We start from the raw sequence: 21,641 nt of genomic DNA, 5'->3' as shown, positions 1-21,641 counted from the left end.
TCCGTGGGCCCTCCCTGGGGCTCCTGTGTCCAGGAGCAGCGGCTGCATCGCCTCTGGTAGGTTTCAAGAGAAGAGCAGGGGGCTGTGGGCTCTCCTGCCTCCCCTCTGCTGTGTGTTCTTGGCCAGGGCAGCACCTCTGCACGGAGTCCTTCCTGTTCAGCTGAAGTGTTGAGCGGCTTTGCTGACAGCACTGAGCACGCGGTGCTGGGGGGTGCAGGGCAGTGCTGCATGTAGCACAGCCTGCCGCTTACCCAGCTGTGTCCTGGGATGATGTGGCCTAAGCAGAGGGGGAGCGGTGCTGGAGGCGGGTGAGGCCCTTCCTTTGAGCTCTGCTCTGGTCCAGAGAAAGGAAGGGGGAAGGATGGGAGCCTTGCAATGGGGTGAGTAAGGAGTGCAGTCAGCTGGAGGCACCTTGCAGTGAGCACAGCCCCACCGTGCTGGGGAGCAGGACTGCTGCTGTGGGAGCAGCCATGCTGAGCTCTGGGCTTGGGCTGACCCAGCTCTGCTGAGACACCAGGCCTGCACAGGGCAGATGTGATGTGGGAGCTCCTGCTGCGGCACGACACTGCATGCATCAGCACAGGGCTGCATTTACGGCTGCTGACGTGGACCTTGCTGCTGCAGCACAGCCATGGCCGAGGCAGGCATCCTTGCTGAGGGATGGTGGGGCAGAGTAGATGGCTGCCCCTGCTCCAGGTGCATAGAGCCAGACAGCATCCGTGCTTCCAGCAGGAGCTGATTCTGGGGTCAGGGCCTGGGTCTTCCTTTCTGGGAGATGGCTTCCATCTCTTGTCTGTTCCTCTGCAGCCCTGTTGCAGCCATGGTACCATTGCTGGTTCCTACCTGCTGCAAGCATGGATGGTGGGTGGCCAGAGGTGGTGACAGCATGGGAGGTGGGGGTGTATGGTGTGGCTCAGGGCTGCCTGCAGCACATCCTGCGAGTCCTGCAGGAGGATGGATGTGGGACTGGGGCTGCTGGGTACACATCTGGACCTCCAAAGTTGCCTCATCCTTGGGTACAGTGCCAGAATGGCCCCATTTCCTGGCCTCCTCCAGAGGGCAGATGGTTTAATCTCTGCTGCAAAGGTCTGTCTGTGCGAAGCACCTCACGCTTCCCCAGCCTCGCCTCTCCCCAGACACACAGCACCCAACTCCTACAGGTGGATGTTTGTTCTGTGGAGGCAGCCCTGCAGAGGGGAAGGGAGGTGCTGGGGTTCAGGCAGGAGCTGCAGTGCGATGCCCAGGCGTGGCTGAGCCAGGCTCTGTGCTGTGTCTCCATCCATAACGTGACCTCTGTAAGGAGCTCCTCACGAGCAGAAGGGCTGATACATAGAGTCATAGAATCAGAAGGTTGGAAACAGCCTGTGAGATCATCCATCCCACTGTTTTCTCATCACCATTACCAGCACCAAACCACATCTCGCAGCTCCTCATCCAGACGCCCCTTGAGCGCTGCCAGGGATGGTGACTGCACCACCTCCCTGTGCAGCCACTGCAGTGCCTGACCACTGAGAGAAAGCATTCTGCCTCCTGTCCGACCTAAACCTCCTCTGCTACAACTTGCGGCCATTACCCCGTGTGCTGCTCCTTGCCTGGGACAAGAGGCCAAACCCCTCCTCATCACAGCCCCCCTTCAGGAAGTTGTAGAGTGCACTGAGGTCTCCCCTGAGCCTCCTCTTCTCCACACTGAACAATCCCAGCTCCCTCAGCCGCTCCTCATCAACCCTGTGCTCCAGACCCCTCACCAGTTTCGTTGCCCTTCTCTGCACACGCTCCAGGACCTCAATGTCTTTCCTGCAGTGAGGGGCCCAAAACTGAACCCAGCACTCGAGGTTCAGCCTCACCAGTGCTGAGTACAGGGGATGCTCACCTCCCTGCTCTGCTGGCCACACCATTTCTAATGCAGGCCAGGATGCTGCTGGCCCTCTTGGCCACCTGGGCACACTGCTGGCTCGTGTTCAGCCAAGCACCAACCAACACCCCCAGGTTCCTTCCTCTTCACACTCATCCAGCCACTCATCCCCAAGCCTGCAGCGCTATGGGCAGCCAGCTCGAAGTGCATCCAGGCATCTCACAGGGACACGGGAGCACTGCCCAGCACGGCCTGTTGGGGTTGGAGCTTCCTGCAGGCTGAGCGCTGGCGGTGGCACTGCCTGGGGACACGTGCTGAGGGCACAGGTACAGTGCTGCATTCGGTGGTGTTTGTCTGCAGGTGGAGGTGCAAACGCCCATAAAAAAGCACCCAAGGAAGGTCCTGGCCCATCAGCAGCCTGGCACTGGGCATGGGCAGCCCCAGCAGCGGGTGGTGCTATGCCAGGTGGGCTTCCACTCAACTACGCTGCAGGTGGAGCTTTTTGCTGTCAGACAAGCAGGAAGAGCTGTTTGGGTGACGGTTGGCATCCCCTGAGGTGAGCTGCTCTCTGTTGGGAGAACTGTCTGCTTTACAGCCTGTGGGTATGGAAGTGGCCTCCAAGGGAGATGCAGAGCAGGAGGGGTGAGCAGCTCCTGCGGGGTGGGCTGAGCTCAAACCTCGGTCGACTGAGACACGCTGTGATCTGGAGAACAGAAAGGAACAGCAGGAAGCTAAGAAACACGCAGGGCCGTGCAGCAGGGTGAGATGGGAGCCATGGGGCAGATCTCGGGTTCACCCAGCTGAGCAATTGCCACCAGCTGTGCAGTGTCTGTCTGCTCCTGAGCTCCTGCTGCACTGAGCAGCTGCAGAGATCTCCAGCGCTGTGCAGGCTGCAGCGCGCACTGATGTCCTGGCTGCACTCTGCTCCCACCCAGCTTGTTGCCAAAAGCAATTTGGCAGCGGCAGCCAAACAAAGCTGCCTGCTTGCCTTTAGAATAAACTATGTTGCCCAAATAACGTAAATCACCAGGGCTGCTGTTCCAAACTGATCAGAGACAACTGTAGAAGGTCAGTGGTGAAGGAATAGAGTTCAAGAGAAGAATCTCTGCACTCATCCTGAACACGAGCTGTCTTAAAAGCTGAGTCAGGAGCAGGACTCCTCTCTTGTGACATTGCTAATGGGCAAAACCCATCCTCTGGGTGGAGGATGTTACAGTCAGAGGCCCCTGCAGAGGCTCCAAATCCTTTTTGTTTTCTATGAAGGCAATGAGGAAATGCTCTTCAGCAGTGCCTGGTTAAGTTCTTCACTTTCTCTCTTTTACTCAGAGTGGTGAGGTGCTGGAACAGCTGCCCACAGAGAGGCTGTGATGCCCCGTCCATCCCTGGAGGTGTTGGAGGCCAGGTTGGATGGGGCCCTGGGCAGCCTGGGCTGCTGTGAGATGGGGAGGTTGGTGGCCCTGCATTGGTGGGGGCTTGGAGCTCCGTGATCCCTGAGCTCCCTTCAACCCAAACCGTTCTGTGATGCTGTGATCCACATGAGTGACCATAGAGCGGGCAGCGATGCTCTGTGCAGGCGTTTGGTAACGTGTGCTCCCATCCCCATGGAGAAACACCTTGATGAATGCAGCAGCCGGTGCAGATGTCTCAAGTGATGATGCCTCAGATGATCACCCCTGCAGTGCCATAACCCAATGGGTGTCAGCCCCAAAGGTGCTGCAGAGAAAGCTCCCTTCTGAGTGCCACCACCTGCCTGCAGCTGCTGTTTGTGCTCGCTGTGGGGGCAGCCAGCAGCACTGTGATCAGCAGCCAGCATTGCAAGAGGTGACTTTGGCACAGCTGCACAGAGCCTTTGTTAAACTCTATGGGAGAGCATTGCCAGGATGAAGAAACTGAGGAGATTTTTTCAGCTTCTGCTATTGTGAAACTTCAGATTCTTGGCAAGTGAGGCAGGACAAGAGCTGCAGAGGGCTGTTAAGTGGCATTCCAGCAAGTACATTTCTTTGAAATCAGTCTCAAGTAACTCGTATTGCACAATGCTGCTTTGTCAAGCTGTGCTCAGGGGTGGACCATCGGTGCAAGTGCTGCCCACACAGCTGTGGGCAGAGCAGGGAACTGGGCAGGATTGAAGTGTGCACCTCTGCCTGCTCTGGGGTCACAGCTGTTCTGTGCCCCAGCTCAGCCCTGCTGCCATTCTGAGCCTCACTCAGAGCAGGGGCTGCAGCACTGCTCTGGTTATTCTCCACTGCTCTTTTATCTCCTGGCCCCTGATCTGGTATTAAATGTGGAGGTTGGTGGCCCTGCCTGCAGCAGATGGGTTGGGGCTTCATCATCCTTGAGGTCCCTTCCAGCCCATGCCATTCTGTGATGCTGTGAGCAGCCTTATGTTTCTATGCCAGGCGTGCACCCAGGGCAGGCACAGCGATGCTCCTGCAATCTCCATGCTGTGGGCTGGTGGGATCCGTGGGCACCGGTACTGGATGGGAGCAGGAGGTATTGATAGAATAGAAAGAAAGAAAGAAAGAAAGAAAATGGTTTTGTTGGACCTCGTGGAGCCCTTGAGAAAGGCCATGGAAAATAGTTTCTACAGCCCAGAGGCTGCAGTGTTCCAAGGGTCCAGGCTGCTGCTGAAGCCCACTATGGAGCAGTGCTGCTCTCACGGCTGCTGGAGCCCAACTCAGTGGTGCTCAGCATGGCCCTGCTGCAGGAGCCTCCATGGCCCAGCACTGCCCTGTATGGCCCTGCTGCTGGAGCCCAGCGCAGCGCTGCCCTGCTGTGCCCTTTACCCAAGCCAAGGGATACAACTGCTGCTCTGTTCTCCCTGTTTCTGACCTCCTGTCTCCCCCCAGTGTCCCAGCTCACGGCACCACATAACCCCACTGTGACAAACACCGCCGTGCTCTCCTGTGCCCCCCTTCCTCAGTGGGTTGGATCAGGTTCAGTTTCCATCTCGGCCCCAGGCCTCCACCCCTGCCCTGTTCAGGGCTTCCTCCTCTCCTCGCTGGCCTTGAAAGCCATCGGTGCTCGCTCTCCCGCGGAGCAGCAGGCAGTAAATCTCTGCGCTGCCTTTTGCAGCAGGACTGGCTGTTAACAAACCCCGCGTTCTGTTGCTGCACTCGGTCTGCACAGTGTTAGTAAACACAGAGGCAATGGGTCTGGAGCCAAAACCTGCTCCCAGAACGCTGTGTGCAGTGTTCATGGCTGCTTAAAGTGCAGACAGACAGAGGGACACGGATCCCCGCTTTTATCAGCGCTGCCATTGCAGCTCAGTGGGAGCTCAGAGCTCTGTGCTGCAGTGAGCAACAAGTTAAACTAACACCTCATTGCCGAGGATTCAGAACACACACCCAAATTTGCTCAGTCCTGTCCAGAACTGGAAGCTGACGTCAAACACTGTGAGTTTACGTCCCTTTATTTTTATGTTCTCCTTTCCAGCTGGTTCCAGCCTCTGCATATAGAATTCAAACACACTGGCTTCACATCAGCCCACGTCCATGCACTGCCCCGGCTGGGCTGTGCGCTGTGCCTGCGCCCCCAGGCTGCCGACCAGCACAGCGGGACCTTTGCCATGGGTTCCCTGCATCGGATTCCTCACGGCGGGGTCCCGTTGAAGCCAACCCCCCTCTGCCCTCGCCATCCATCCCGCACACCCCGTGTGTTCGCGGCACTCATTTCCCCTGCGGAGCCCGCAGGAGCGCCCGGCACGCAGCGATGTCCGCAGCGATGTCCCGCGCCGGCTCGGCTTCCACGCTGCGCACAAATCCGCCTCAATGGTGGCGATTCGCAGCCAGAGAGAAAAACCCTCTGTGTCCCATCTGCCGGAACCTGCAAACCCACGCGCCGTGCCCGCGCACCGAGCGGCCCTTCACGGCATCGCAGCCCCGAGCGCGCGGCTCGGGATCAGCAGGGCTGCGGGAGAGCAAAGGAGAACGAGGAGAGAACGAAGGACAGAAAGCGGCGAAACGGGCAGCTGAAAGCTGTTCTGAGCGGGTGACCCCGAGCGGGGCTGCGGGAGAGGCAAAGGGATTCGCAGACGGAAGGCGAAGGGCAGCGCCGTGCGGAGCCGCGCATTCCTGGCCCGGCGCTCGGCTCCCGGCTGCCCGGAGCGCCCTCACAGCTTCCTCGGAGCCTCATCGCGACACCAGAGCGAGCTCTGCCGGTGCTGCGAGGAACGCCGCTCTACGGATGGAGGAGCGGGGTCTGCTTCCATTTTTGGCCGCGGTGCCACCTGGCAAACGTGAGCGAATGTCCGCGCTGCGCTCCACGTGCATACGGAGCTCCGCCGCCGTCCGGAGCACTCGGAGCCCGGCTGTCCCGCACCCAGCAGAGCCGCCCGGCTGCAGGCAGCGCCCGGAGGTGCGGAATCATAGAATCACAGCGTGGCCTGGGTTGCAAAGGAGCGCGATGCTCATCCAGTATCGACCCCCTGCTGTGTGCGGGGTCACCAACCAGCAGAGCAGGCTGCCCAGAGGAAATGGAAAGCAATGCCACGAAAGTGGGGAAGAAGCCCCCACGTGTGAAATAATGAGCAGATGGCACCGAAACGACAGCGTGCACACTGTGCACCGTGCACCTGGGCTCTGCAGCACCCAGCACGGCTCAGCACAGCACCCAGCTGCTCCAGAGAAGCATGAGGGGATCCCCTGTATGCAGCGGTGCATCAACACACACGGTTGGCACAGCTCTGAGGTCTGGGTGAGGCTGTGGAGCCGATCACTTGTCTGAAGAATCCAGGAGCAGGGATTTGATTCCTACATATACAGCTACTCAGCCCAGGCTGTGCTGCGGATGCTTTCATCAACCACGGGGAGGAGTTTCTTTAAGGAGAAGGTTGTCAGCATAGGGGCAGCCTGCAGCGGTGGGGCCTCCATCCCTGGGGGCATTTGGGGGCTGTGTGCACGTGGCACTGGGGGATGCAGGTGGTGCACCGTGGGTTTCCTGCTTTTGGCTGCGGTTTTCCTCCCAGCTGGAGGCACAGTGCTGCGTTTTGGGGCAGGCTGTGAGTAATGCTGGTAACGCTCTGAGACGTGCTTACGCTGAGCTCCAGCAATAAGAGCCAACAGGACATGGAGAGGGTTGGCATTTGTCCCCACGGCGCCTCCTGTGTGGCAGCCGCTGCTGTGCGAGGGATGGGCCGAGCAGCTCCTCGTTCTGTTCACTCACACACAGCTTCTGCTCGTGTGCAAACTGCCCTTATCTCAGCCCATGGGCCTCTGCATTTACAGCAGTCCTGCTATCCAAGCAGTGGAGATCCCAAGGACCTGACATCCAAAAGGAATGAGGAGGTGTCTGCTTCCCTTCCAGGTCACATCGCAGCTGTAACTGTGGGCAGGGCAGGAGCAGAGCAGAGTGGTGCCACAGGGCACAGCCCAGCAGTGTGAATTTGGCTCTGCACGGGGGAATCATGGGTTGCAAAGCAGCACAACGATCATCTAATTTCAACCCCTTGCTGTGTGCAGGTCGCCAACCAGCAGCCCAGGCTGCCCAGAGCCACATCCAGCCTGGCCTTGAATGCCTGCAGGGATGGGGCATCCACAGCCTCCTTGGGCAACCTGTGCCACTGCCTCACCACCCTCTGGGGGAAAAGCTTCCAGGAGATGGCAGAGGCACAGAACATCAGAACGGTCTGAGCAGCAGCCTGCAGAGGGAGGAGACCCATTTATTTGAGGCTGCACAAATCAAAGAGGTCCCCAAAGCCACAGGGTGGGGAAGAGTCCGCTGTCTGTTCTCTCAGGGCTGAAGGCTGCAGGAAGTCTCAGCAGCACAGGCAGAGGGCAGAGCAGTTTTCACGCTAAGTGCAGCTATGGATGCGACAACTGACTGCAGGTACAGCGTTGTTCAAAAAGCAAATCTATAAATTAATGGAAGAAGGATGCAGCAGAGCCCACTGAGTACAAAGACACCGTGGCTGAAGTGCACACTGCAGTGTGTTTAGGGGGAGCAGCAGCGAGCACAGCAGGTTTGATGTACGTTCATTCTGGCAATGCTTTTTCCAGTCCCAGCGTATGTCAGCCAGACTGGTGCAGTATGGGCTGGATAAGGGAACACAGCTGGGACGGGGGCCAGGCCAGGGGCTGGGGGCTGGCAGTCAGCACAGATGAGTCACAGGCAGCAGAGTCCCTTGGCAGAGCACAGCACGACACAGCAGCCTCAGCCAACACCAGGCAACAGCTCTGCAGATGGGGCAAGACGTGCTATTCAGTTAAATGCAGAGCTGTGCAGTGCTGTGCAGTGCTTTGCTGTGCAGTGCTGTGCTGTGCAGTGCTGTGCTGTGCAGTGCCATGTCAGACTTCACTGTGTCACATTGCACTGCGCCAGGACAGGAGGGTGCAGCTCTCCACTGACACAAATAGGCTGTGGTTGTACATCACATAGTGCTGAACGTGGAAAATTGCTGCTAGACCCAAAGGAAGCCTTTCCATCACAAGGGTAGACCCAAAGGAAAGGCTTTCCCCATGTGCAGTGACGCACACCGTAGCTGGGGCTGAGCAAAGGGAATCTGCCGTGCAGTAACACTGCCTCCAGCAGCCCAGCACAGCCCAGACAGTGCAGGGCAGCATCCCTCCCTGTACACCCAGGGCTCCTCAAGAGGCCCGGTGCACCGCTGTCCTGTGTAGCCATCGGCACGGCCCAGCTCCTTCACTTCTATGCCTGCCTTTGCTTCCCAAATTTGGGTTGTTCAGATCCCCACCTTCAAGCACCGACCAACTGCAGTGCTGTGGGCACCTCACACAGCTGGCACTGCTCACAGCTGGCTCTGCTCACACAGCTCCCAGCCCTCCTCCCACACAGCTGCTATCTGCACGCAGCCGGCAGCCACGGCCTTGGCTCCCTGTGCACAGCTGGGTCTGTGGCCACAGGCTGCTTCCTGTGAGAGGAGAAAATCCCGAAGTGGGGCCGTGCCTGGGATGCTGTGAGAGGAGAGCAGAGATGGTGCAGCAGGGTGCAGCAGGAGCCCACCTTGGTGGGTGGTGCAGCTTGGTGCTCCCCCTGGCAGCTAATGCACTCGCTAGAGAACATATCCAATCCATACCTTGCCCACAGAGTAGAAAAAAATCTTAGGGGGCTGCAATTTTAACCAGATTTTTGTTTTTTTCCCATAGCTTAAGAAGTGAATTCCAATTCGTCTTGATTACTGACAGTTAAAGACCTTACATCTGTGTGCATTTGTCTGTGCTTCAAAGCGCCAATTAAACACATCAGGAGGAAGCTAGAGAACAGAGCATCCTGATCACAGGATCATATCATAGAATCCTAGAATGGCCTGGGCTGCAAAGGAGCACAGCGCTCATCCAGCTCCAACCCCTGCTGTGTGCAGGTCGCCAACCAGCAGCCCAGGCTGCCCAGAGCCACATCCAGCCTGGCCTTGAATGCCTGCAGGGATGGGAGCCTGCAGCCTGTTCTGATGCAGCAAGGACACAGAGTAAGGAAGGGTTCCTAGAAGGAGCAGTGGAGCAATGTGAGCCCTTGCTCAGGGGAAGGCGCCCTTGCCCCAGCAGGATGCACTGTGCAGGGGTACTTGTGGAGCAATGTCTGTGTGCCTCCATGCCACGCTAACAGCACAACACTCATGAAATGTTTTATTAGCCCCATGAAATGATGTCCTACAGATACAAAAGGCTCAGTTCTGGAGAGTGAGAGCCCGGCGCTGGAGCAATAGAGAATTCAGCCGGGAGCTCCTGGCCAGAGCAGCAGCTGCTACTGATTCCCTTCTTTCTACCCACAGCACTGGCAGACTGCTGCTGGCTGAGGCCACCGGGGTGGGCAGGCCTGGCTGCTGGTGCAGACGCAGAGGAGAACCGGGCTCTGCGCGGTCCGGCCGCGGTGCTCAGCAGTTCTGCCGCTCCACACCGAGGCTGCCATTACGGGGCCGGCCGTGCCGCTGGCAGCCGTGCCGGGCCGTTCCGCACCCACCTCACAGCCACGGAGGCACACCGGACCCGCGGCTCCGCTACGTGCCTGAGGGCCCCGCGGGAGAGCTGTCAGGAGCCGCGTGGGCCGCGGGCGTTTCGGCTCCGTCCGGTGCCGTCCGCTCTGTGCCGTCCTCCAGGCGGGCGGCGCGGCGCTGCACGATGCTGGGCATGAGGGCCACGTAGGCGCCCATCAGGCGGTGGTTGGCACGGATCAGTTTCCCGGCGCAGCCGTCCAGGCATCGCTCCTGCGGGCGGAGCGGCTCAGCACGGCTCAGCACAACCCTGCCGCACGGTGCCACCCCCCGGCCGGGCCCCGCTCACCTCACGCCGCGACAGCAGCCGGTAACCGAGATCGGAGACGCAGCGGCGGAAGCAGAGCTCGGTCATGCGGTTGTACACCAACAGGAAGTCCCGCAGCTGCAAAACAGCGGCCCGCACAGTCACAGGGCCCGCACGGCCGAGCCGAGCTGAGCCCAGCCGGGCCGAGCCGCCCGCCCCCACCCAGCGCCATCCCGCCCCGCCCTCACGCTGCGGAGTTGCTGTTGCTGCTCAGCCGCCGCTGCCTCCATGCCGCGCCGCGCCGCACTTCCGAGAAAGACGCGCACGCACCCCGCGGCACTTCCGCCCGGGGCGCCAAATCTGACGTCACCTCCGGTTCCGTCTCCCGGCGCCCCCCGCGCGATCCTGACGCTGCTTCCGGCGCGTCCGGGCCGAAACGAATCGGGGCAGCGGAGCCTCCGGGTCGGGGGGGCCCAGCGGGGCCGGGGCGGTGCAGGTGGGCGAGGCCGGGTCGGGAGGGCCGGGGTAAAGGCCGGGGCTGCGGGCGGCCGCGCCGGGTCCCGGGAGGCGCCGGCCTGGGAGTCCCGGGGCCGCCGAACGGAGCCGGCCCTGCCAGAGGCTGCGCTGTGAGAAACCTGGCCCTGCGGCTCCGGGCCCCGATCCGGTGCTGCCTGGTGTTGGCAGCCGTGGATGCTCGGGTCGCCGCCGGCCGCCGCCTCCTCCTCCTCCTGCTCTTGCTCCTCTTCCTCCTCCCCGGAGTCGTGCCTCGGTTGGGGTCCGAGCGGCGGCTGTGAGCCCTGGAAGGGGCCCGGAGCTTCCTTCGTGCTGGCCTCGGGCCGCGGGCTCAGCTCGAGGTAACGGCGCTCGGGGCCGGCCCAGAGCGTGCACTGATGCTTGGAATCCGGTCTGACCGGTCCGGCCGCGGCCCTGCCTCGCACTGCGGACGTGGCTCCTGGCTCCGGCTCCGGGCCCCGCGCCAGGAACTGTAGGGTGCGCGGCCCTCCCTCGGCAGGACGAGGAGGCACGGAGCGGCCCGGCCCCGTGCACAGCCTCTGCATCCCTGCAGGCCCTGACAATGTCGGATGGGATCATGAGCAAAGCTGCCACCATGGAGATCCCCATCAGCAGCAACGGGGATGCAGGCAGCCTGCCTGAGGACGATGGCCTGGAGCAGGTGTGGGGCTGGGCTGGGGCTCGCATCATTGCCAGGGAGCGGGTGCCTGTCCCTATGCCTCAACTCTCTGCTCTGCTCCCCCAGGACCTGCAGCAAGTGATGGTGTCAGGGCCCAACCTCAACGAAACCAGCATCGTGTCTGGCGGCTATGGGGGCACCGCTGAGGGCATCATCCCCACCAGCACCATCAAAGGTACGACAGCTTCTACGGGGACAAGGCTGTGAGAGGTGTGAGCCTGGGTGGCCTGGTGGAGGGCTTAGGGAAGGGCTCGGTGCCGGGGGCGAGGAGCAGAGCACAGCACAGGCCACCCTGCTGCACCCCTGGACAGGACCAGTCGCAGTGTTTCTGCTCCCAGCTGAGGCTGTCCTGAGTCACAGCCTCCTCACAGCCCCAGTGCACAGCACTGCTGCCACCCAGCTGCTGGTGTGGGGCTGTGACTTCCACCCAGCTGCACCCCCTACCCTACACGTGCCCTAGACTTACAGGCAGCTGTGGAGGTTTCTGGCTCTTGTGTAGATGCAGGGCTTCTGCTGAGGGAGCTGCTCTGCTTTCCTGAGGCCCTGGTCTGTGATGCATGGGCTCAGCTGTTGGGCATCCTTCTGGTGCTGGGGAGGAGCCCTGAAGATGCACAGCAGTGGCTGAGCTGTGGTGACTGTGCCCAAGAGACACCTTTCAGGCAGAGGGGGACAGGGCAGAGGGGTGCTGAGCCCCAGACTCTGCCTTAATGCCCCATTTTTGCTGTTGCTGCCAGCCTGGGAGCCTCAGGCACTTCTGAGCCTGGCTGTAAATGCTCCATGCTGCAGGGATGGTATCTACGGGCTTGTGGGGAGCTGCTGGTGCTTCACACCTGGAGCCACAGTGAGCTCAGCCAAAGCAGCTCTGCCCCATCCGTCACTCTCACCCTGTTCCCATTTCACACAAGTTTCTGTCCCAGCTCTTGGCCAGTTTGGCCCATCTGCTGCAAACAGCTGTTTCACCATGGCCCTTCTGTGCTGTGCCAGGCTGAACAGGTGAATCGACACAGGCTGAGGGGAGATGGGCTTTTGCTGATAGCCTTGCTGTGGTGGGGGGAACATGGTGCGGTGGTTCCCTGTGTCTGTCAGCCCTGGCCTGGCCCAGCTCTCAGCCTGGTGGCATCTTGACGCTGGTCTGGGGACGGGGAGGAAGCAGGAGAGGAGCCTGGGTGCCTCTGCTGCGATGCTGTCTGTCCAGCTGCCATCTGTGCCTACTGATTTCACATCACTCTTTCGTCTGCTCCCCTGCTGCCATCCTTCCTGCACGCTCATCCTGTGACCCGGTTGTTCCTGCCCTTGTGCCTTTCACACCGCCCCACCTCTTCCCTCCCTGCTCACCTCCTGCCAGCCCCTCCATTTCCAGGCTGTCTTGTCCAATCTCACTCACCCCGAGGACCATCCATCTCCCCCAGTGCATCTGCCGCCAGCAGGATGGCCAGCCAGGCCGGTGCTTCAGCAGGTACTGCAGCTGCCCCGTGGTACCACGCAGCCTTTCAGCCCTCCTGTCTCAGGCTCGGGCCTTTGGCCCCAGCTTAAGGCACCCGATGTGTGCTGTGTTTCTCAGGGTCGGCTTCTGCCCCGCTGTGGTGGAGGGCAGCCCGATGTGTGCCTCCCCCGGCAGCTGTGGCCGCTCTCAGCCCTTGCGCTGGGGTCGCGCACGGCGCTTCCAAACCACAGAGCACCAGGCGATGAGGCTGAGCTGTGCCTGGCTGTGGGATGCACCGTGTGCCTGCCTGGCCTCTCCCCCAGCCGTACCGTGCTCAGGAGCACGAGGAGCACTGCCAGCACGGGAGCACCAAGGCCAGGCATGCAGGGCCGTCCCTGCCAGCAGCTCCGCAAGCAGATGGGGGGGCAGCACCTGCCACAAAGGCAGCAGCCACTGCTGTCAGCACCGGGGCCTTGGTTATCAATGTCTAGACAGGTTTTGGGGACCAGGTTCTCCTCTGCGAGAGGCCAAGTCCTGCTTGCTGCAGGCAGATGACAAATCGCAACACCGAGGGCTCCGTTGAGCCTGGTAGCAGTGCTGACTGGCGGGGAGGCGCCGCTTGCCCGCATCACGAGGGGCTGCCCAGGGTGGATTTGCAGCAGGAGCCCGCTTTGCTCACGCTGTGTCAGGCCCTGGCCCTGAGGGCACTGGCCGTGAGGGCACTGCGATGTGGGGCGGGCGGCCCAGCCTGTGTGCAGGCCCCGTGCTGAGTCTCATCGGTGTGCTGTGTTCCAGGCTCTGGGCTTCATCAGCCTCACCCCGGCCCACCGGTCGGAGGAGAGGAGGTTGTCCGTGGGATCGCCGTGGAGAAGTTTGACATTGTCAAGAAGTGGGGCATCAACACATACAAGGTGCGTCGCAGCCTGGCTGCTCAGTGGGGCGCAGAGCTGCGCGGGGGCTGAGGGAGCTGCGACACACAGAGGGTGCATCTGGGTGCCAGTGCAGCCCTGGGGCCGGGCAGGGAGCGGGGCCTGACCGCCGCTCTGCCTGCAGTGCACCAAGCAGCTGCTCTCTGAGAGGTTCGGCCGGGGCTCCCGCACGGTGGACCTGGAGCTGGAGACGCAGATCGAGCTGCTCCGCGAAACCAAGCGCAAGTACGAGTGCGTGCTGCAGCTGGCGCGGGCTCTCACCAACCACTTCTACAGCCTGGTGCAGACGCAGCACGCTCTGGGGGATGCCTTTGCGGACCTCAGCCAGAAGTCTCCTGAGCTGCAGGTATCCTGGGGGGGGGCTGTGGCGCGTGCCTTGTCTGTGCCGTGCCGGGGAAGGAGAACCAAATTGACCCCGGGGTCTCTGCAGCACAGCCTGGGCAGCACCGTGGGTCGGCACCCCTGGGCATGTGAGGGAAGGCGGGAGGAGGCTGAGGGCAGACGTGCTTTGTGGCCGGTGTGGGGCTGGGGAGAGGTGGGGGGCTTTCACTGCTGGCTCTTCCTGGCACAGCTGGGGCAAGGCAATAGGCAGTAGGAGGGCGGGGGCATCGCGGGCTGCCCAGCTCCTCACCCACCTTCCTCCCCGCACCAGGAGGAGTTCGGTTACAATGCAGAAACACAGAAACTGCTTTGCAAGAATGGGGAAACGCTACTGGGAGCTGTTAACTTCTTTGTGTCCAGTATCAACACGCTGGTAAACAAGACCATGGAGGACACGCTCATGACAGTTAAGCAGTACGAGACAGCCAGGTAGGACAGCAGTGTGGCCTGCAGGCCTGGCTGCGGGTGCTGGGGGCGCCGCTCTGTCGCTTTGTGACTGCCGGGGTTCCTGCGCAGGCTGGAGTACGACGCGTACCGCACGGACCTGGAGGAGCTGAGCATGGGCCCCCGGGATGCCAGCACCCTGTGCCGGCTGGACGCAGCCCAGAGCCAGTTCCAGAGCCACAAGGACAAGTACGAAAAGCTGCGCGCCGACGTGGCCATCAAGCTCAAGTTCTTGGAGGAGAACAAGGTGGGGAAGGCCGCAGGGCACGGGACGGGGCTCTGCTGTGCGCGTGTGTCCCTGGGCCTGCCTTGTGGGCTGCGCAGCCTTGCTGCTCAGTGCGTTTCCAGGGAGCTGTGAGGGCAAAGGGTGGGTGGGCACCCATGCTCCTGCCTTCTGCCTGTGGTGGGTGACCGCCTCCCAGCTGGCTGCTGCAGCTCTGAGCTGGGCAGACCTTGTCCCGGCCCGTTCCTGCCGTCCCGAGGTGCTGGGCAGTGGGACTGGGTGGCTGCGTGCTGACTCCTGCTCTCCCCAGATCAAGGTGATGCACAAGCAGCTCCTGCTCTTTCACAACGCCATCTCTGCCTACTTCGCTGGGAACCAGCAGCAGTTGGAGCAGACTCTCAAGCAGTTCAACATCAAGCTGAAGACCCCTGGTGCTGAGAAGCCCTCCTGGCTGGAGGAGCAGTGAGCCCCCCAGCCTGCCCCACCTCGTGCCCCAGCCGGGGAAGCCATGGACCGTAACTGGGACCTCTGAGCGCAGGCGCAGGGCCAGCCCGCAGTCACGAGCGGTGAGCTGGGGATGCACCTCGGCCCTGCTGCAGCAGGGGGCACCAAGGGGGCAGGGACCTGGCTAGGGGCAGGTGGAGCTCTGAGCGGGCCCATTCCCCTGCCTGGGAGCTCCCCCGGCCCGGCAGTCCCATCCTGCCCAGCCCTGCTCTCCCTCCCAGCGCAGACCCCTCGGTGGGATGGTGGGTGCCTTCCCAGGACTCCGCAGGGCCAGACGCTTCCCTCCCCAGGCTGGGCTGCTCAGACCCCACCAGGCACCGTTGTGGGACAGGGATGTGCTACGGCCTCCCACCGTCTCCCCGTGGTGCAGGAGGTCGTGTGGCTCCACGTGTCCCAGCTGCCTTCCCCGCTGCTCTGAGCCGGGCTTTGCGGGGCTGGGCAGGAGGTGGCACCACCCCCCAGCAAAAAAAATGTTTATTTTGAAATGAAGACGAAGCTGCAGAGGGGTGGTGCTGGGACCCCCAGGTCCCCTCCTGAACCCTGAGAGGGGTGGACGGGGTCCCGTCCTGGGGCTCCTGTCTGCTCCTAGCCCTAGGCCCGCCCTGTCCCCTCCGGCTGAGCCCTGGTGCTCCCAGGCAGCTGCTCTTGCACTCCCCCAGCCTGGCCGGTCCCCCTACCCCCACACTACACTCCTCTCAGCGATGGGCTGGCAGCGCCTGGCCGTCCCCAGGCCTCAGCACCCAACCCCTGGCCAGGGCTTCGCCAGCTCCCACGGGTGGACGCAGGAGGGTTTGGCCACGGCCCTTGGGCTGAAGGCCGCTTTCTCCGGGGGGCTGCGCTCCCAACCCACTGGAGGCAGGTGGGCAGCCCCACTCCCTGAGCCCCACAGGCACCCCGAGGGGGGGCGGGGACTCAAACCAAGGACCAAAGGTGGCCGCATCCCAGGACGCCGCCGGTCCGTGTGCGGTGCGGCTGCGCCTCTGCATTGCGACGCCGGGGCTCTGCCTGCTGTCCCGGGGTGGGGGAGCTCATCCTGCTCCAGCTGAGTGTTGCTTCTAGCCCTGGCCATGTGCAGCACTTGGGCACTTTCTCCTGAGACAAGACGGTTTGTTTTTCTTGCTAATTTAATTCCTGGTAATTTAATGTCTGGATCTGACGCCCTCCTCCCCGTTTCCTGGTGAAGGTCTGACCCTCTTCTTCCCTCCCCACTTCTGTAAGACTCCGGAATAAAACAATATGGATCAGAATAAAACAGTACAGATCAGAATAAAATAGCGTGGATCAGAATAATGTGGTGTGGTTCCCTCAGTGCACAGCACAGCCAGACCTGGGTAGGGGGGGTTCCTGGATGCCAGTGGCTGCTGGAGGCCTGTCGCTGGTTCTGCTGCAGGCTGCAGCTCCTGCCCCACTGATCCCTCTGTGGGGCTCGAACTGGGACCCTTGTGGGGCACAGCATCAGGGCTCCCCATGCTCCCCAGCCCACACCAGGCTTGCTGCCTTGGTTGTGGGTGCTGTGGCGGGCTGGAGCCCTGTAAGCACTGGGGGGGGCCGCCTCCTCTGGCCAGAGCGCCGTGGATGAGGGGGACCAGAAGAGAGGGGGACAAATTATTGTGTTAATCATCTCCAGCGCAGAGTCTGGCACCAGGTTGAACGCAATCAGCTGCTGCCTCGCCACGTGGCAGCGCCCGAGGCCGGATAGGAGGAGCGCAAGGAAGAAAATGCATCTCGGGACAGGACGGGGAGAGCAGTGAGGGCACGGCTGGGAGGCTGTGAGCAGGAGAGGGCGCGGGGCATCCAGCCTTGCGCCGAAGTCCTTCGTGGCCCCTTCTGGTGCGGCCGGCAGGAGCGGTGCCGGGGGTCGGGCTTTTGCCCCGGAACGAGCTCGAATTGCGGCCCCCTGAGCCGTACCGCACCGCCCTACTGCAGCCCGGAAAACGAGATCCTGGGCTCCATCAGCAGGGGGCGGCCAGCAGGGACAGGGAGGTGATCGTCCCCCCTCTGCTCTGCCCTCGTGAGGCTCCATCTGCAGCACTGCGTCCAGGGCTGGAGCCCCCAGCACAAGAAAGACAGGGAGCTGTTGGAGAGGAGCCACAAAGATGAGCAGAGGGCTGCAGCACCTCCCTGCAAAGACAGGCTGAGGGAGCTGGGCTTGTTCAGCATGGAGAAGAGAAGCTGCGGGGTGACCTCAGTGCAGCCTGCAGTGCCTAAAGGGAGCCTGCAGACAGGAGGGGAGTCAGCTCTGTGAAAGGGGAGATGGCAGCAGGACAAGGGGAAATGGTTTGGAGTTGAGGGAGGGCAGCTGGAGGTTGGATGTCAGGGGGAAGTTGTTTAGAGAGAGAGTGGTGAGGTGCTGGAACAGCTGCCCAGAGAGGCTGTGATGCCCCGTCCATCCCTGGAGGTGTTCAAGGCCAGGTTGGATGGGGCCCTGGGCAGCCTGGGCTGCTGTGAACTGGGGAGGTTGGTGGCCCTGCATTGGTGGGGGATTGGAGCTTCGTGATCCTTGAGCTCCCTTCCACCCAAACCACTCCGTGATTCTGCCCCGCCGGCGCCGGATCCTCCCGGGGCGGAGCCGAGGCGGGGCGGAGCCGTTCGAGCCCGTAAGAGGAGCGGGGCGGCCGCGCTCAGCCCCCCCCCCGGCCCAGCCATGGACTCCCAGCGCAGCCCCGCGCCGCCGCCGCCGCCGCCGCCCCCCCCGGCGCTGCCCTCCCCCCCAGCAGCCGTGCGGGGCGAGCGGCTGCGGGCGCTGCACTGGGAGCCGCTGTCCGCGGCGCGGGTGCGGGGGCCGCCGCTCGGTGTGGGCGCCGCGAACCCCCCCGCCGGTTCTGGACCTCCCCCGACTGCGGTCGCTGTTCCGGGAGCCCCGCGGAGCGTCCCCGGGGCAGCGCCCGCCGCCCGTGGTGAGAGGCGGCCGGACCGCCGCGTCTCCGTTGCTGCGCCCCGCGCTCTGACCGCGCCGCACCCGCAGGCAGCGCTGCTGGAGCCCAAGCGGAGCATCGCCCTCGGCGTCCTCCTGAAGCAGCTCAAGCGGTGAGCGGGGCTGTGGGCACCCGCCGACCCCCAGGGGGTTTCGGAGTCCCCCGGTCCCGTCCCGGGGACACGGAACGGGACCGTGCCCGAGAACGGGGCGCGCGGCGGGGGGCTCCATCCCTTCGAGAACGTCCGTGCTCCTCGGGGGGTCCCGTCCCCTCGAAGAGAATCGCCGCTTCTGGGAGGGGTTCCGTGCCCCTTGAGAGGTGCTGACCCGCTGTTCCAGCCCGGTGCGGCAGATCGTTCGGGACGTCGAGGAGGGCGTCGGGGCGCCGTACGGCGCGGAGCTGCTGCTGGAGCTGTCCCGGCTGCTGCCCGGCCCCGTGGAGGTGAGCCTCGGGGAGGGGGGGACCCCCGGCGGCCCCCTCTGACTGCCGGCTCCTCCGCCCCCCCTCGCAGGTGTCCCGGCTGCGCGGTTTCTCTGGCTGCCCTCAGCAGCTGCCCGAGCCCGAGCTCTTCATGCTGCTGCTGCTGGAGGTGCCCAGGTGGGAGCCGGGGGGGCTGCACGAGGGGCCGGGGGGCACCGTCCTGCTCGCCGCACCACCCCGACCTCCCGCTCGCAGCTACGCGCAGCGCCTGGAGCTGATGGTGCTGCAGGAGGAATTCTCCCCGCGGCTCAGCGCGCTCCGCGCCTCCATCCAAATCCTGACCGACGCCGCCGAGGGTGAGCGTGCGGCTGCGGTCGGGGGGGGAGGGCCGCGTCCCCATCGCGCTCACCGCCCGCCCCCCGCAGAGGTGATGCGGTGCGAGGAGCTGCACGCGGTTCTGCATCTCGTCCTGAGCGCGGGGAACCACCTGAACGCGGTGAGCGGCCCCCGCCCGCCCCCACCCCGCGGCCCCGCGGCCGCCGTGACCTCGCGTCCTGCCCCAGGGCGGCTACGCGGGCAGCGCCGCCGGGTTTCGCTTGGCCTCGCTGCGGAGGCTGCCCGACACCAGGGCCAACGTGCCGGGCGTGGACCTCCTGCACTTCGTGGCCATGGTGAGCGCCCGCGGGAACGGGTAGTAGCGGGGGTAGGGAGGAAAGGGGTCGTCGTGCGGGGTCGCTCCGTGATGCGGGAATCCCGCTCCGCACCCGCGGGGCCGCTCCGGACCGGCTGCGTGGGGGGATCCCGCAGCTCCACTCGCTCAGCCCTCCGGCTCCGTCTTTCGCTCGAGTTTTGCTGAGCGCCCGTCCGTGGGATGCCGCTCCTCCCCGGCCCGGCCCAAGGTCGCTCCCACGCCGCATCCCCCGCACGGAGCGCGGTCCGCCCCGCTCAGCTGCCTTTCTCCCACCCCCCCTCCACCGCCCCGTTCCGCCCGCTTGGGGCAGTCGCTCCCCCATCGTCGGCACGGGGGGCCCCGCGCAACCTCCGGACCCCCCCAGCTTTGTTCTTCAGACGGAAGCGCTCAGCCCGGTGTCACGGCTGGGTCCCGCCCGCCCCGTCTTCGCGGTGCTTCGAGACGTGCAGTGCGCGCTGCTCTGCGCCGACCCCGCGGACTGGCAGTGCCGCAACTTGCCGTGCGGTGCCGTGCCGTGCTCTGCCCTCGGGGCCGCGGCCCCGCCAGCCCCAGGGGACGCCTCGGCGCCGCTGTCGCTCTCCTGCCGTGTCCCCGCCACGCGCTTATCGTGTCCCCGTCGCACATGTCCGTCTTATGCTCCTATTGCATCCTTATCGTGGTGGTTCCCTGTCGTGCCCCTGTCGTGTCCGTGTCACATCCCTGTCGCTCCCTGCAGGAGGCGGCACGGACGGACCGACGCCTGTTGGACTTCCCGAGCAAACTGCCGCACGTGGGCCCGGCCTCGCGGTGCGGGTAACGCCGCGGACACGCGCGGGGCCCGGCGGGGCCGTCCCGGAGCTGAGCGCGGCGCTCCCGTAGGATCGAAGAGGCGGAGGTGGAGGCGGAGCTGCGGCGGCTGTCGGCGCGCGTGGCGGAGGCGCGGGGTGCGGGAGCGGCGCTGTGTGCGGGGCTGCGGCCGTTCGTGCGGGCGGCGGAGGCGGAGCTGCGAGCGGTGCGGGCGGAGAGGGATCGGATGTGCGGAGCGGCGGCGGCGGCGCTCGACTTCTACTGCGAGGAGGCGGCGCCGGGCGCGCTGCGAGAGCTGTGTGCGGTGCTGCACGGCTTCGCGGGCCGCTTCCTGAGCGCCGTGCAGGTAATACGGCCCGCCCCGCCTTCACGCCGCCTCTGGCCGCCCCGCTCCGCCCTCACGCCGTCTCCACGCAGGAGAACAGCGCCCGGGAGCAGTCGCAGCGCCGGCGGCAGCAGCTCGAACTGCAGCGGGACAAACGGCGTTCCGTCGCCACGTGCTCGTTGCGAGACGCGGAGCTCGACGGATCCGCCCGACCCCTCCGCGCCGCTCCGGCGCTGCTCCGGCGGAACACGGCCCCGGCGCTGCCCGAGCTGCGGGGCGGCCCCGAACCCCCGCGGCCCGAGAGTTTCCCCTCCGACCCGCCTCCCTCCGCCCTCCCGCCCCCCTCCCGGCTCTCCGCGCTGTTCTCTCGATGGGGATCCCGCCGCGCTGCCCCCGCGCCGTCGGGCGGCCCGGCGCTGTTCGGCTTTTTGCGGCGCCTGGCGGGCGGGGCGGAGCGCGGAGCCCCCCCCAGCTGAGAGTCGGCGGGTTTTATCTTTCCCTGTGCTTCTGTGTGACGATAATAAATGCTTTGGAATTCCTCCTGCCCTCCCCGGGCTGCGGGCTGTGGGATGTGCAGCGCGGAACGCCAAGGGCGGCGTGCGGGGTGAGGTGTGGGGGTGCGGAATTTCGGGCTGCTGACTGCGCAGCTGCTTCCACCGCCCCCACCCACCCGAACCCGCTGCCCGCAATGTTCCCCGTGCCCCCCTCCCGCTCCCCCCACCTCCGTAGCACAGCTGTGTGCCCATCACTGCGCTCTTTGTTGTCCCCGCGCGGTGCCGGGACGGGATGGAACAACACCCCCCCTTCCCCCCAGTCCCTTTGCTTCTCTCCTGCCAGGCTGCAAAGTGGCACTGAGTGCGGGCCGCGGGGGTCGGCCTGAGCTCTACCGCACCGGAGGTGAAGGGAGCGGGACAGAGGGGTCTGGACGGGGTGGGGGGCTGGGCAGGATGTGGGGGGCTGTTAGACCCTGAGAGATCCACAGTGGGGTCAGCTGTGGGGTCAGACCAGGCTGCACACCCAGCAGTGACCCAAATCTGTATTGAACACCCCTGCACTGGGTGTGGGGAAAGCCTTTCCCCGGATGGAGCCTGAACCCTGCGCTCCCAGCTCTGCCTGTGGATTCTGGTTCTGCTGTGAAGCACAGGGCAGAGCCCGGCTCTGGCTGCGCATAACCTCCCATGGGTCGCCGCTGGGTCGAAGCTCTCCCGCAGGCTGAGCGAGCTCCGGTCCCTCTGCAGCTCCCTCCTTGCAGGGTTCCCAGCTGGTGGAGCTGGCAGGGATCTCTCAGGGCTTCAGGCCCGGCGCTGCTCCGGCAGGGACACCCAGAGCGGTGCCGGCTCCGTGTCCCGGCAGCTTTGGGAGATCTC

At 63.9% G+C, this 21,641-nt stretch overlaps 3 protein-coding genes across 5 annotated transcripts; 2 read left to right on the top strand and 1 right to left on the bottom strand.

Moving 5' to 3' along the window:
* Positions 1 to 9,415: 9,415 nt before the first annotated feature.
* Positions 9,416 to 11,099, bottom strand: TIMM10B (translocase of inner mitochondrial membrane 10B). Its single transcript, XM_048967929.1, has 4 exons — positions 10,807 to 11,099; positions 10,290 to 10,650; positions 10,084 to 10,179; positions 9,416 to 10,007 (listed from the first exon to the last, which is right to left on the bottom strand). Exons 1-4 carry the CDS (start codon positions 11,097 to 11,099, stop codon positions 9,801 to 9,803), a joined length of 957 nt encoding a protein of 318 aa, XP_048823886.1. The 3' UTR covers positions 9,416 to 9,800.
* ARFIP2 (ADP ribosylation factor interacting protein 2) lies at positions 10,424 to 16,421 on the top strand. 3 transcript variants are annotated; one of them, XM_048950632.1, is made up of 9 exons: positions 10,424 to 10,537; positions 11,108 to 11,215; positions 11,300 to 11,408; positions 12,579 to 12,689; positions 13,452 to 13,567; positions 13,710 to 13,931; positions 14,238 to 14,395; positions 14,483 to 14,657; positions 14,944 to 16,421. In XM_048950632.1, exons 2-9 carry the CDS (start codon positions 11,117 to 11,119, stop codon positions 15,097 to 15,099), a joined length of 1,146 nt encoding a protein of 381 aa, XP_048806589.1. In that variant the 5' UTR covers positions 10,424 to 10,537; positions 11,108 to 11,116; the 3' UTR covers positions 15,100 to 16,421. The 3 variants fall into 3 exon arrangements, with proteins under 3 accessions (XP_048806589.1, XP_048806597.1, XP_048806606.1); XM_048950640.1 differs by lacking the exon at positions 12,579 to 12,689; XM_048950649.1 differs by lacking the exon at positions 11,108 to 11,215 and having other exon boundaries at positions 10,443 to 10,537.
* A 1,396-nt stretch (positions 16,422 to 17,817) lies between these two features.
* LOC125695771 (FH2 domain-containing protein 1-like) lies at positions 17,818 to 20,900 on the top strand. The gene is made up of 9 exons (XM_048950683.1): positions 17,818 to 18,164; positions 18,391 to 18,493; positions 18,564 to 18,649; positions 18,728 to 18,828; positions 18,898 to 18,968; positions 19,036 to 19,143; positions 19,879 to 19,955; positions 20,022 to 20,295; positions 20,367 to 20,900. The coding sequence occupies exons 3-9, from the start codon at positions 18,624 to 18,626 to the stop codon at positions 20,748 to 20,750; spliced, it is 1,041 nt and encodes a 346-aa protein (XP_048806640.1). The 5' UTR covers positions 17,818 to 18,164; positions 18,391 to 18,493; positions 18,564 to 18,623; the 3' UTR covers positions 20,751 to 20,900.
* Positions 20,901 to 21,641: the final 741 nt, after the last annotated feature.

This window comes from Lagopus muta, chromosome 1, assembly GCF_023343835.1.
Source record: "Lagopus muta isolate bLagMut1 chromosome 1, bLagMut1 primary, whole genome shotgun sequence".
Classification (NCBI taxonomy): domain Eukaryota; kingdom Metazoa; phylum Chordata; class Aves; order Galliformes; family Phasianidae; genus Lagopus; species Lagopus muta.
The sequence above is the reverse complement of the archived record's forward strand: the minus strand, read 5'-3'. Positions and strand labels throughout refer to the sequence as shown.

Excerpts from the sequence above, each read along its gene's own strand:
- TIMM10B (XM_048967929.1), bottom strand. The coding sequence starts at position 11,099 with ATGCAGAGGCTGTGCACGGGGCCGGGCCGCTCCGTGCCTCCTCGTCCT. Across the intron at positions 10,651-10,806 it reads CCGCTCGGACCCCAACCGAG|GGCCGGCTCCGTTCGGCGGC; the intron begins GCACGACTCCGG and ends AGCCTCTGGCAG. Across the intron at positions 10,008-10,083 it reads GGCTGCTGTCGCGGCGTGAG|GAGCGATGCCTGGACGGCTG; the intron begins GTGAGCGGGGCC and ends CTCCGCCCGCAG.
- LOC125695771 (XM_048950683.1), top strand. The coding sequence starts at position 18,624 with ATGCTGCTGCTGCTGGAGGTGCCCAG. Across the intron at positions 18,650-18,727 it reads CTGCTGCTGGAGGTGCCCAG|CTACGCGCAGCGCCTGGAGC; the intron begins GTGGGAGCCGGG and ends TCCCGCTCGCAG. Across the intron at positions 20,296-20,366 it reads GCTTCCTGAGCGCCGTGCAG|GAGAACAGCGCCCGGGAGCA; the intron begins GTAATACGGCCC and ends GTCTCCACGCAG.
- ARFIP2 (XM_048950632.1), top strand. The coding sequence starts at position 11,117 with ATGTCGGATGGGATCATGAGCAAAGCTGCCACCATGGAGATCCCCATC. Across the intron at positions 11,409-12,578 it reads CCCCACCAGCACCATCAAAG|CCCCTCCATTTCCAGGCTGT; the intron begins GTACGACAGCTT and ends ACCTCCTGCCAG. Across the intron at positions 12,690-13,451 it reads CCAGGCCGGTGCTTCAGCAG|GCTCTGGGCTTCATCAGCCT; the intron begins GTACTGCAGCTG and ends GCTGTGTTCCAG.